Genomic DNA, 14,185 nt, shown 5'->3' with positions numbered 1-14,185 from the left:
TGGTCAGCAGTCCATAATCAGTTTCACTAGGTTAATGTATCCGCAGGGCCACGCCCCCTCCGGAGGGAGGCTCTCTGGGGACAGCCCCCAACCCTGACTTTTCAGCTTCCAGAGCAGCAGGCCTGGCCTTCCTTGGCCCATGGCACCTTCCTCTGTCTTCAAAGCCACAAGTGTGGCCTTTTCTTCAATGGTTTTGACGCCTTTTTCTTCCTTTACCTCCTGCTTATAAAAACACTTGATTTCTCCGAAGGCGCAGTTTTCAGCCTTCCACCATGAATATAAATAAAAGCGAGGTCAAGGAAGAAACCTTTGCAAGCCATCCCCGAAACCCCTCCCTTCATACAAAAGTAACCACTGTCCTGACTTTGATAGTCATCAATTTTTTGTGTCCTCCGATGGTTTTATTTCGAGATGTGTATCCCCAGGCACAGTAGTTGTGTCCTGTCCATGAAAAACCTTAAAAAAAAATTCCTTATGGACTTTTAATTCTCCTCTAATCTAAAAGTTCTTCTTTCATTTTCTTCTCTGTTGAAGAAGTCTGGACTTGGCAGATGGCATACTCTAGATGTAATTCATCCTACTTCTCTGCCCTTTGCATTTTGTGCAAATTAGCATCTGGTTCCAGAGACTTAATCAGACTGGGCTCTATCCCTATGGCACCCACAAGTGGCGTTTTGTCCACTGGGAAGTGCGTTACATCTGCTTGTCTCTCTGTGATGCTCATTACTTACATCCATCCATCACTGGGGGTTGCACAGTAGTGATTTGTAATTTTAGCAGTTATTTTTTTCATTCAGTAGTTGGGATATTTATATAAAGTGATTCTTTTTCTTGTCCTTATTTTGTTACCAGTGGTACAGTTTGTGTAGGAAAGGTAGGCTAAGTGCTTGATTTTTCTCTTTATTTACCAGTTCTCAAGATAAAGAATTGGCACCCTATTTTTTAATGTCATCAGAAACACGTGTATTTAAACATATTCAATGGATTTCAGTCAATTGCAGTTATAATCCTTTTCCAAGCTCGAACAGTCGCATTTGGGGTCAGTTGGGAACACAGGTGCTGATTTTCTTTAGTGTTGGTAAAGTTCTGCTCTGGGCCAGCCTGCAGGTGAGCTTCTGGTATCCTTCTGAGTGACTTAGTAGTCTAATAATAATGTCCTTCCTGTCTAGTAAGACAAGGTATTCCATGCTCATCTTAAATGTTTCCAGGCCAGGGTCTGGAATGCAGTTATCACCTCGGTGCTAGGTTGCTCTTGACTCATGGCCTCATCCCTGGGCTGGCCATTCATCCCGGGCCTCTTCGGGGGACAGAGGCGAGGACACAGACACACAGTAGTGTGCCGCTGTGTGTGTGTGTATCTTGGGGATACCTTGCCACCCAGTTTTTATGTAAGTGATGTCTCTGAGTTTTCAGTTTTGTCATCGATTTTTCTCTTGATCTCTTGATCGTCACATGCAGATTTAGAGGGACTAACATATTTTGCTGCCACTTCTGCTATCTTCCTAGAATCTGGTCTGCGTACATTTCATCAGAACGTTATGATCCAAAACTTCTTTTTTTTAAAAAAGTACCAACTCCTCCATCCGTCAAGAGCCCGTGGGCCGCGGCCTCAGCCAGCACGCCTCAGCGCCCCAGCTCGGGGCAACCCAGAGGGTCGCTCTCTTAGACTCCTTCTGCATCGCATAGAGAGTTCTGAGACACGAGCTCTCTCTTAGAGAGGAGCTTTCTCTCCTTTGTCATGTCCATCACATTGTGTTTCGCTCCTTTTACGACTGGAGAAAGTCGCATTCCTTTCGGCTCCCTCCTCAGAGAGTAAAATATTGAAAGTTAATGAATTGATTCTATTTTATGATTAGGGGTTGAAGCTTAATATATGGGTGATAATATATCTATCCTTTACACTCTAGTTATCTTTTTGATTTAGAAATCTTGATTTTAGAAATCTTGATTTTCTTAAAATAGCATTTGTTTACCTTATTGTCTAGTTCAATAGTTCTCAACCCTAGCTTGGCCAAAGAATCACCTAGATTTTAACAGCTACTGATGTCCTGATCCAGCCCCAATTTTCTGATTTTCTGATTTAATAGGTCTGGGCTTGGGCCTAGGCATATCAGGGTATTTTTTTTTTTCTGCATGAATACTGGCCCTATTTCCTTTAAAAACATAGAGTTAAAGAAACCATCACCAACAACCAAAGCTAAATAATTGTATAAATGAATGCCAGTTCTATTGAGTCTGGCATAAATCTATAAATGTAGCCCAAAGAACAAAACAAAGATTAAAGCTACAGAGCCAGAACTTGAACTAGGATCTCTAATGGAGATTAATATTTTCTTCAGCAGTCTGCCAGCTGAATCATGGTCTAATTAAATAGTTCAGATTTAGTGAGTTTGCATTTAAAGTATTAGCAGATCTGAAAATGGGTAAAGCTAAAATGAGTTAGAATCTTTTTCTGCAAATGGGAAGTTAAATTATCATAGTAATTTGATTAAATCATTTTTGAATCTCACACGCTAAATCACAGCCTTTAAAGAATAGTTTGAAGTCTTAATTGCTGTTTGTGAGCATATCTCTCTGCTATTTGTTCTCGCCTCATTTCCTGTGACATCCTATAATACATCTCCTGCTGGGCCAGAGTGGTGGGGAAGGAAGGCTCGGCTGGGGGTGGGGGGTGACTGCCTGTACCGCTGACTTCAAGCACTTAAGGATCTGCCTTGCAGAAGAAGGAAATGTCCCTTCTATCATCCCAGGAGCTGGGACGAAAGTTTGGAAGTTGGAGACAGATTTGGGACAATATGAAGACATTTCTAATAGTTAGCTCTGTTCTTTGTCAAGCAGAATGCTCTCCCCACAGAGAACTGGAAATGTCTTCATAAAAGGGTGGTAGAGGAGATTCCCGATGAAGGTAGAAGGGTGAACGGGATGAGTTCTTGCGTTCCACTCCAGGGCACCACTGTGAACATTTACCACGCAAAAGAATTCCTGCTTTTGGCTCCTTCAGGCAGAAATCGAGTCCTGGGTTGTAAACACTTAAAAACAACAGCACTCCAGATTATTCAAGTCTTTCAGAGAAAGGTGTCACCAACCACCTATTGGAAACAGTGGCCACTTCGCCCGTGGTGCAGTCGAAATGATTCCAAATGACCACATAAAAGAAAAACAAAAAACAAAATACAAACACAATTTCAAAACATGGTACCACTTGCAATAGCAGTCAAGCTTTTGCCCCAGCTGGCGTCGATCAGTTGGTTAGGTGTTGTCCACAAACCAAACGGTCACTGGTTCAGTTCCCAGTCAGAGCACATGCCTGGCCTGCAGGGTTCGTCCTCGGCGGGGGCGAGTACGGAGGAGCCAACCTGTGTTTTTCTCTCACATCAATGTTTCTCTCCCTCATTTTCTCCCTCGCCTCCCCTCTCTCTAAAACAGAAAGAAATTTAAAAAATAGCACTCAAGCTTTTGATTACTTTGCCATAATTTTTTATCATATGTTTAGCCACTTGATTTTAAATCGCATTTCCTCTCTTTTGTGCATGTGATCTGATATTTGAATTATATGAAGGATTAGACTAACTACATATATCTTAGAACTCAGCATTCTCCAAGAACCAGAATTATTAAACATGCAGAATCCCCCCAAAGACCCCATTATGTGTAATTAACAGATAAACTGTCATCAGAATCAATAAAACGTGCTAAATGATTCAAACTTGTATATAATTAAGTGTCTGGTTTAGAACTAGAGCTGTAAGTTTTATCCCCACTCCCCACCCTCTCACATTTCTTGCAAGAATAATGTGGCAACCCTGTTAACCCCTTCCTTGCCTGATCAAATTAGATTTTAAATTAAATTCAGACCTCATTAATGTAAAGGCTTTATTTGTGTATCAGGGGAGAAGCAGACTATGTAAAGATCTTTTAAGGAGCTCTGAAGAGTACCCTAAACATTCTACAACTGAACACAGTGTTGGATTCAGGGTATTTACCTGGAATTCTTAAAATCTTGGTATCAATGTTTTTCTTTCCTTTTGGGAAATAGGAGCCTTTTCAGGGTAAGGTCTGACTGTTCAACAACTTTATTTCCACAGCACTGAAAGTACTGCTTTTAATAGATGGCTTTCCATAATTGTTGAAGAAATGAATAAATCCATGAATGACGTAATGACTACAATAGCCAAGATTGCAATCTGTTCAAAGAAAGGCTTCTCTTGCTCAATCTTAACAGAGAGAGAAAAAAAAAAACCCCACACCTTTCAAATAATGGATCTTTTGTAATAACTCCCATGTTCTAAGTAAGCTCTGACTATTATCTACTCTCAGGAAATTTAGACCCCCCCAAAAATGGAGTTAGGAAAGGAGGCTCCAAGCGTATCGGAGCTTAGAGCTCAGAGATGTTTAAGAATAACATCTAATTCTCATAATGCTGTTATACATAGGTTGTTGTTATTATTAACTTTCGTAACGCTGTTATACATAGGTTTCATCATGATTAATAGTATGGTTTGTATTTTTTGCCTTCTGGTCCAGACTCCATGCACATAGAGGATGTGGAAGCTGTCCAGAAGCTCCAGGATGTCTTACATGAGGCCCTGCAGGATTACGAAGCTGGACAGCACATGGAAGACCCTCGGAGGGCCGGCAAGATGCTGATGACGCTGCCCCTCCTGAGGCAGACATCCACGAAGGCCGTGCAGCATTTCTACAACATCAAACTCGAAGGCAAGGTCCCCATGCACAAACTTTTTTTGGAAATGCTGGAGGCCAAGGTCTGACCGAAGGCCTTCTGAGCCTCCGTACCCTGCACGCCAGAAAAGGGAAAAGAAACCCGAGGGTGATGTCGAAGAAACGTAGAGTTTAGTCAACACCATCAAAAATCAACAAAGACTGCACTGATAATTTAGCAGCAAGACTATGAAGCAGCTTTCAGATTTTTCCATATCTTCCTGATGAATTTCTTCCTACCTGATCTCATCTTTTTTTTTTTTTCATTTCTCTTCCTCTTCATTTTTTCCTCCCTCTCTTACTCCTCCTTTCCCTTATTTTTTGACTTAATTATTGGTTCCCTCTCTCATTTCCTCCCTTCCTTCCTTCCCCTACTCTCCCTCTTCTCATCCTTCTCTTTTCTTCTAAATTTTAAATAGCTCTAATTGTAAGAAAATTTTTATTCTTTCCTCTCCCTCCCTCCCTCTCTCCCTTCTTTCCTTCCTTCCTTCTTTCCTCCCTCCCTCCCTCACTTCCTTCCTTCCTTCTGCTGCTGAACTTTTAAAAGAGGTCTCTAATTGAAGAGAGAAGGAAGCCAGCCCTGCCAAAGGATGGAAATCCATAATATGGATGCCAGTGAACTTATTGTCAACCATGACGTCCCCAATGACTAAGGAATCAAAGAGAGAACCGCCGTACCTATAGTACAGTGCAACATAAGCGAATTGACTGAGTGCAGTATTAGATTTCGTGGGAGCAGCCTCTAATTAGACACCTTAAGCAATGTTGCATCGTTGCTCCGGCTGCTTCTTATCATTGCTTTCCCATCTAGATCAGTTACAGCCATTTGATTCCTTAATTGTTTTTTCAAGTCTTCCAGGTATTTGTTAGTTTAGCTACTATGTAACTTTTTCAGGGAATAGTTTAAGCTTTATTCATTCATGCAATACTAAAGAGAAATAAGAATACTGCAATTCTGTGCTGGCTTTGAACAATTACGGACAATAATGAAGGACAAATGAATCCTGAAGGAAGATTTTTAAACAAAAACATTTTCTTTCTTCTTACAAATGGAGATTTTTTTTGTACCAGCTTTACCACTTTTCAGCCATGTATTAATATGGGAATTTAACTTACTCAAGCAATAGTTGAAGGGAAGGTGCATATTATCACGGATGCAATTTATGTTGTGTGCCAGTCTGGTCCCAAACATCAATTTCTTAACATGAGCTCCAGTTTACCTACATGTCCACTGACACAAAGGATTAGATCATACCGTCCGTGACTCTGGGTGGTCACGTGTATCAGCGCTGCGCATGGAACCCAGATCCACAGGAGTTTGAGAAGGGCACCTCTCGGTTCCTGGGAGGTACAGTTGCCATACAGTTCCTAGCTGCCCTGCCACGGTGGTTAGGAATGAGTTCCTGCCAGTTTGCAGAGTTACAGACCTCTTCCCCGAAAGGAGCTGTGAGCCAGTATTCATTTAAGAGGCAATAAGGCAAATGCCAGAATTTGAACAACGACAAAAACGTCATCAAAGACAACAGATGCCTGACCAAGTTCTAAAACCTATCCATATGAGTTGATTCATTTAGGAATGTTTGTTTCAATTAACCTGCAGTTTTTGCCAAGAGCTAAGCCGATATATCTGCTTTTTTCAACCAGTATTGTCACAGCAAGAAAGTCAGTCAGGTTCCAGACTGTTAAGAGGTGTAATCTAATGAAGAAATCAATTAGATGCCCCCGAAATCTACAGTCACTGAATAACCAAGACACAGAAGAACCCGCAACCTCCATCCAATGCTATACCAATGGACCAGTGTTAGTAGCTGCTCCCTGTACAATGTGAACAGTCTTCTTCTATGTACACAGATGTAATTAAAATTGTAATCCTAACAAACAAAAGAAGCGTAGTTCAGCTTTTCAATGTTTCATGTTTGCTGTGCTTTTTCTGAATTTTACGTTGCATTCGAAGACTGTTTGTCTTGTTCTTCTTGTGGTGTTTGGATTCTTGTGGTGTGTGCTTTTAGACACAGGGTAGAATTAGAGACAGTACTGGATGTACAATTCCTCAGGAGACTACAGTAGACTATTCTATTCCTTACCAGTAATAAGGTTCTTCCTCATACTAATTAAGAGATTGAAACTCCAGACAAGTATTCACTACGAACAGATACACATCAAAATCATAATAATATTTTCAAAACAAGGAATAATTTCTCTAATGGTTTATTATAGAATACCAATGTATAGCTTAGAAATAAAACTTTGAATATTTCAAGAATATAGATAAGTCTAATTTTTAAATGCTGTATATATGGCTTCCACTCACTCATCTCTCAGATGTTGTTATTTAACTCGCTCTGTGTTGTTGCAAAACTTTTTGGTGCGGATACGTCTCCAAAACTCTTGCTACTGTGTGTGCTTTAAACGAAATACCTTGGGTTGATGTTTCATCAGCCTAATGCTAGAAATACTGTGTATCTATCATTAGCTATATGGGACTATATCGTAGATTGTGGTTTCTCAGTAGAGAAGTGACTGTAGTGTGATTCTAGATAAATCATCATTAGCAATTCATTCAGATGGTCAATAACTTGAAATGTATAGCTGTGATAGGAGTTCAGAAATTGGCACATCCCTTTAAAAATAACAACAGAAAAATCCAACTCCTGGGACATCAAAAGGTGCTGATTCTATAAGATTATTTATATATGTAAGTGTTTAAAAAGATTATTTTCCAGAAAGTCTGTGCAGGGTTTAAGTTGCTACTATTCAACCACACTATATATAAATAAAGTATACACAATATATACATTTTTACTGTATCACATTCAAGTACTTGGGCTTCAGAAGTAAGAGTCAGCCAACTGAAAACACGAGATGGAGATATGTGAACACGAGGACGTACGATTTTCAGTTTTCAGTTTAAGGGAAACATAAATAGGAAACACACTAACACGCAGATTTAAGAGAACTGCACGGAGCTGCACGGGCTTTTAGGGCAAACGCTCACCTTAAACCTCACTTGAGGTAAGTTTTTTCGAGTTTCAAGCAAGACCATTTACTTAATGTGAAGTTTTGGAAAGTTTTTAAGGTGTATGTTTTAGCCATATGATTTTAATTTTTATTTTCTTTTTCAGTTTGTTCTTATTTAAAGCAATATGATTGTGTGACTACCTGCTGTTACACTTGTGTTTCAATCAGCTCAGATTGTTGTATTTATTCCACTATTTTGCATTTAAATGATAACATAAAAGATATAAAAAATTTAAAACTGCTATTTTTCTTATAGAAGAGAAAATGGGTGTTGGTGATTGTATTTTAATTATTTAAGCGTCTCTGTTTACCTGCCTAGAAAAACATTTTATGGCAGTCTTATGTGCAAAGATCGTAAAAGGACAAAAAAATTTAAACTGCTTATAATAATCCAGGAGTTGCATTATAGCCAGTAGTAAAAAGAATAATAATAACAATAATACTAATACTAATAAAACCATGTCTATAGCTGTAGATGGGCTTCACATCTGTAAAGCAATCACTGTATATTTGGTGATGTGTGCCATACTGTGTGCTCCAACCGATGTCCATTTGTGTAAATGTATTTATTTTATATTGTATATATTGTTAAATGCAAAAAGGAGATATGATTCTGTAACTCCAATCAGTTCAGATGTGTAACTCAAATTATTATGCCTTTCAGGATGATGGTAGAGCAATATTAAACAAGCTTCCACTTTTGATTGCTCTTCTGCATCGTGTTTCTTTATTCGCCCCTCCCCCCCCCGCGCCAGAACCCAATCAACAAACACCGCCGTTTGCTGCTTGCATTGAAAGAGCGTCTCCGAGTACCTCTTCCCTAAAAATAAAGCAGGAGTTTAAGGAAGAGCTATATAAAGGCTTGTCAGGATGAATTCTAGGGTGCCAAGAGACATTTTGCATATTTAAGAGTATGCAAAGCGTCTTGTGGCACATTAGAATTCATCCTGACAAGCCTTTATATAGCTCTTCCTTAATCTTAAAGCACCTCCGCATCATCCTGCATTGCTCCAAATCATCGCCTCCGTGTCAATGTCGTAACAGAAAACTTTCCCCCTCTTTTAGGATCGCGTTAAAACGAGCCGTTCCTATTCTTTCCCTGCATCCACAATTAAATCGTGTTTGCACGGAGCTCGTTGGCGAGAGCAGCACGCTTTTGGGAGCAGCCCTGGCGTCGCTGAGCAGGTTTCCTGAATGAGAAATCAACAGTTTCTAGAATTGTGTGCGGGAGGCGGGGAGCTGTCTTCCTGCTGAAGAGGGCTCAGAGGCTGTGCTGACAGCTAGCGGCCTCCCCTTGCCTCTTTCACTCCGGGGTTACAGCCCTTGCTGCTCCGGGGTGGCTGTGCGTCCCCTGGACCCTCCTGCAGCCATCACCAAGGTGCTAATCTGTGCGTTCTTGTCCCTGCTGCCTTTCGTGTGAGTGCGGTTGTCAGTGTTTGCTCACGGTACCTCTCACCTTTCAGAGGTGGCTGGTTCTCTAGAGACGCAAGCTGAATCAGAGGCAGGGGCTTGAGATGACCTGAAGCGCCAAGACGCCCTCGCTAGCCACAGCACTGTCTCTTTCCTCCTCTCGTGTCCTTTGAGTTGCCATAGTTCAGCCTAGAATCGGACGTGTTTCGGGTATTTTCACAGTATCTGGGTGGCACAGAGACAATGCAAGGAACAAGCCTGAAAGGAAAAATTGTGCCTGTAGATCTTCTGGGGACATCCTCCTTTAAAAATACCTGTGTTACAGACACCTGCGCTTTAAGGACTTAAGTGCCAGGATTCTCTCGCTGGTTTTTATAATTCAGAATTATTGCAGAGCAGTTTTGTTTTGTTTTCCCCCCAGGGACTGCCATGTTCATCAGGGATGCCTCGGGTGTAAAAGGAAATAACAAGGTCGGTTTTGGGCATTTTAGCAGGTTGTATTTCTGGATCTATAAACAACGGGTTGCTTTGACAAATGGGTCACCTGTTTGTGAGAAGGGATGGCTTTGGTTCGCACCTGTTGTTTGTAAGTGATTTTCCTTTAAAATAGTGGTTTTCAAACTAGGCTGCATATTGGAATCACCTGAAGAGTATTAAGAACTCCTGATGCTCATATTCCAACCCCCCCACCCCCGCCAAGATTGGGTTTTAATTGCTCTGAGATGTGGCCTGGGCTTTGGAATAATTAAAAACAAAAATTCTCCAGGTGATTCTAATGTGAAGACAAGATGAGAAAACTACAGTTTTAAATATTATGCATTTCTCAAATCAGCCAGGGATGTCCTAAAACTTTTTTAAAAAAACTTTTCACACATTGGCTCTGAAGTTTTGTGAAGGTTTTAGACCGGTTTTTTAAAATATTGAGACAAGCCCTGGTGGGGTGTTTCCGTTGGCTGTAGTGCTGTCCCACGCACCAGAGGGGTGTGGGACCCATCCTGGGTCAGAGTGCCTTTGGGGACGGCCAATCAATTTTTCTCTCGAGTTGATGGTTTCTTCTCTCTCCCCCTCTTCCCCCCTTCTCTCTCCCCCTCTTCCCCCTCTCTCCCCCTCTTCCCCCTCTCTCTTCCCCCTCTCTCTCCCCCTCTCTCCCCCACCCTCTCCCCCACCCTCCCCCTCTCTCAGCAATAAAAAAAATCCTTGGGTGAAGATTAAAAACAAGACAGACACAAAGGACTTCTTTTTAACTCACAAATCCAAAGCCAGTGAAATACACTTGGATTGGTTTGCACTCCACTGCCCCCACCCCCGTTGTCCTTCCCATCCCCAGCATTTCCAGCACCTGTGGCGAGCTCATCTCACTGTTGACTCCCAGGCCACGCCTTCTGGTTATGCTCCATTTAAACATGGAGACACCTGCTAAAAACAAACTTGTGCAGAATGGCACAATTTTTTCAAAAATTGTTAACCCTACTCTTCAGCCCGTTCGCATGCTTTAAAATGGATTTAGGTGTAGCTCCAAATACCTGTTCTTTCTCACTATTAAAAAAAAAAAAAAAAGGAACAACACATTTAGAACAAAATTGATTTCTCAGAGTGACTTATCTTACCTATGTTTTCCAAGTTGCTGATTTATGTAAGAGGCAGAGCTGAGATAGAATGGAGAGAAACTATTTTGTTCTTGGGCTTATGCCAAAAGTTCAGGCACACTTTGCTAAGTGTGAAATTTAATTTGTGATAAATCTGTAAAAGGCAAAAGAGAGATGCTTGGATAAGGTTTTGTTTCATCTACAATGAGTAGAGAGAGAGTTCCAATCAGTGTTTCCGACCCTTCCAAATCTCTAAGTCTAGCCTCACGCTCTTAGCCAGTGTGGAGAAAAATACAAAAACAAAACCAAGCAAATAACAGCAGATTGATCGCACACTACATCTTATTATGAAACAAAATAGAAAAGAAAGGAATTTCAAAATATAATCCCGCTTCCCCAGGAGTATTTGTCTTGTTCTCCATGAAGTTAAAGGTCTGAAATAATGTGCCCATCAGGGGCTCAATGTTGCATGTCCATCCCAGTTGGTCCAAGGGCTTGTTATGATGGTAATGACCTACTGAAACGTGGGCCCGGATGGCAACAATGCAACTGCTACCAGCTCACCCGCTGGGAGAAATATTTTATGATTGTCAAATGTCCTCCACGGAGATTTGTTTTGCCTGTTCCTGTTTAAATTAAATTCAAAGCAGAACTGCATTACTGTTTCTCTGGAGTATATTTGAGATAAACAACTAACCTCAAAATTTAGGATTCCTGGCTAGTTCAAATTTGTTTATTAGCAGAAAAATTACAATAGGTGACACCATAGCTGCAGGAATATGATGACTGCGGCCACACAAGAGATCACGAGAAGTCCCTTTTTCATTACAGATGCCAGCCGATCCATAATTAACTCTCCCATGCATTGTACAGCCTTAAAAAAGGAAAGGTGTCCCACTCGCCTAGCGCAGGGCCATAGGATGCCACAGAAACGTGGCCGTGTGAGAGAATCTCCAAGTAAGAAGTGTTTTTGAACTTAAGATTGTAAACCAAATGTGTCTGTGTGATACAACTATTTTTAACCAGCACCATGGTAGACATAGCCCAGAAGCCCACAACGTGAATGAAAATGCCCTTGAAGCATTCCATGTTCTTTTCCAATATTATTTTTAAAAAGAATTGCAAAGAACGTCCTAGGCCATATATTTGAATCATTTTGCTGCAGGGCCTATACCGCAGCTTTGTGAAAAGATTTTGAAACTGTGAAGGTTTTTGTCAATACACGTTTTGTTGATGGTAGTCAAATGGGAACCGGGCCTTATTTTACACAACAATGCCTTTTGCCTTTATGGAAATCTCAGTGATCTGTGTGTGTTGTAGTGGACTGGACTGTGGAGAGCTGGTTTTAGGAAATGCATAGAGACTGTTGGGAGGGGTTGCTGAGATGGCCGAACAGGAAAACATTTCAGACTAGCAGGGGCATTAAATCATACTATTCACTCTTCGATTCAATCTGCCATGCCCAGTCGAATGTCACAGTTTTGTTGGAAAGTGCAGAACTGGCTGCTAGAAAAAAAAACACAAAACCAAAACCAAACAAACAAACAAACCCCACAAAACTAAAGTCAGAAGAGCATGTTCCAAAATGGTGTGTAGAGCTATGCAGGGTTGGCTTTTTTCCTCTCCCATCTGTGATCACATAGTTCTCAAATGAAAAACGGTGCATGTTGATGTTGAAAAACATCCTGCAGGCACTTCGTGTTAATATCTCTGAAAGCCCTTATCCCCCTGGAGTTTTATTTAGCTCTGGCCCTCCTTTAGTGAACAGAGTGAGTGGGACAGGCCCACAGTGCCCCCTCTGTGGCTAATACAGTGGAACCTCAGTTCTCAAAGTTAATCCCTTCGGAAAACTGTTCAAAAAACGATTTGTTTGAAAACTGAATCTCCTTTGTTTGGCACCTGAGAGACACGTGACTGATTTATCATACAGGTGTCAGCACGAAAGGGTTGTTGGGTGGAGGAGAATCAAGACCCAAAATCTTGTTACATGACACTTTTTCCATGAACAACCTGGTCGAGGACCAAGATGTTCGAGAGCCGAGGTCTGACTGTATTTTCAAGTGTACATATTGAAAAAAAATCTCTCCACAGAAATAAATACAAGGGTGGGCAAAAGGAGGTTTACGGTTGTTTGGGAAAATAATACAGTAATTAATAAGTAATAATATAAGAGTAAACTGTGTTTCACATACTCAAAACTGTAGGCCTACTTTTGCCCACCGCTGTGTGTCATTGGTGCTAATTTCTGGTCTGGCTAATAAGTAAAATGATGTTTTGATATGATGCTTAGATGTGACACATGGGGAATTTGGTGGCACGGGAGTTCCTTGTGGTAGTTTACTAAGAATTGGTGCTGCTGAAACAGCCTGGGGACAACGACAGATGATCGATAAGTGATAGTGTCATGTGTGGCTCTGAGTCAGTTACACTGGGTTCAGACCCCAGCTCTGCCCCTCACCAGCTGTGACCGAGCTACTGCGGTCTATTTAACTTCAATCAACGGGGGTGAATGTACTGTCTAAAGGTTGCTATTAGAATTAAATTAGATAATATAAGGAAACAGCTTACCGTGTTCAATATGGCAAAAATTCTTTTTTTTTCTGTCTTTTTGTTTTTTATTTTTTGTTTCCTTTCACCAAGAGAGTCTAGATAAGACTCCGGGACAATCTCAGGGAGACTGGGTGAAAAGGTCATGAGGGCAGAGGCAAAAACATAGGTAGAATTTTGCATCCAGATGCATAGTACAAGCACCATCTCCTGCTTTTGAAAGTGGAAAAAAATAAACCCTCATAGACACGGACAACAGCTTAGTGATTACCAGAGGGGAAAGGGGGTGGGGGAGGTAGGAGATGGTAAAGGGAGGGTAAATGGTGGTGGAGGGAGACGTGACTTGGGGTGGTGAACAAACACACAATACAATATACAGATGATGTATTATATAGAATTGTACACCTGAAACCTATATAATTGTATTCACCCATGGCACCCCGATACATTCAATAAAAAACAAAAGTTTGTCTTACACCACATCACTTTTACAAAAGGCCTACATTAGTGCCTGCTTTCACTAAGGGAAAGAAATCCTGGGAGGGGTTTCACTTTTACGATAAAAGACGTAGAATGGGGCTAGAGTGGGGAGCCTGCTTTGCAGCAGCCGCTATAGAAGCAGCGGGCATGGCCACAGTGCCAGGCGGCTCCTTCCTGGGACCACACTCCCACCAGGTGGCCTGGAGCTCTGAGCTGTGTCCGTGAGCACCTGTGCGTCCTCCTGGTTGATGCTGTGCCCCTGTTAGCAAGGTGTGTCCTAGGGTATCAAAAAGCCTAAAGGAACCCGTAAGGCTGTTACGTTTAACATAAAATGAGATTTAGTGAAGCATTTGGGTTGTGGTGAACAAAGTAGACATTGTGTGTGCGTTGAATTTTGGGTGTGGGACCGCTCAGAAACGTTTGCG

The 14,185-nt window shown here is 41.4% G+C and overlaps 1 protein-coding gene across 25 annotated transcripts in view; it reads left to right on the top strand.

Moving 5' to 3' along the window:
• ESRRG (estrogen related receptor gamma) overlaps positions 1 to 8,439 on the top strand; it is a 506,557-nt gene extending 498,118 nt beyond the window's left edge. For all 25 annotated transcript variants that reach the window (XM_053912604.2, XM_053912602.2, XM_053912606.2 and 22 more), the window contains one exon: positions 4,525 to 8,439. In XM_053912604.2, the coding sequence (XP_053768579.1) occupies positions 4,525 to 4,769 (245 nt within the window). In that variant the 3' untranslated portion in view covers positions 4,770 to 8,439. The remainder of the gene's footprint in view (positions 1 to 4,524) is intronic.
• Positions 8,440 to 14,185: the final 5,746 nt, after the last annotated feature.

This window comes from Desmodus rotundus, chromosome 10 (assembly GCF_022682495.2).
Source record: "Desmodus rotundus isolate HL8 chromosome 10, HLdesRot8A.1, whole genome shotgun sequence".
Lineage (NCBI taxonomy): Eukaryota > Metazoa > Chordata > Mammalia > Chiroptera > Phyllostomidae > Desmodus > Desmodus rotundus.
Note: the sequence above shows the minus strand (reverse complement) of the source record. Positions and strands in the feature narration are given on the sequence as shown.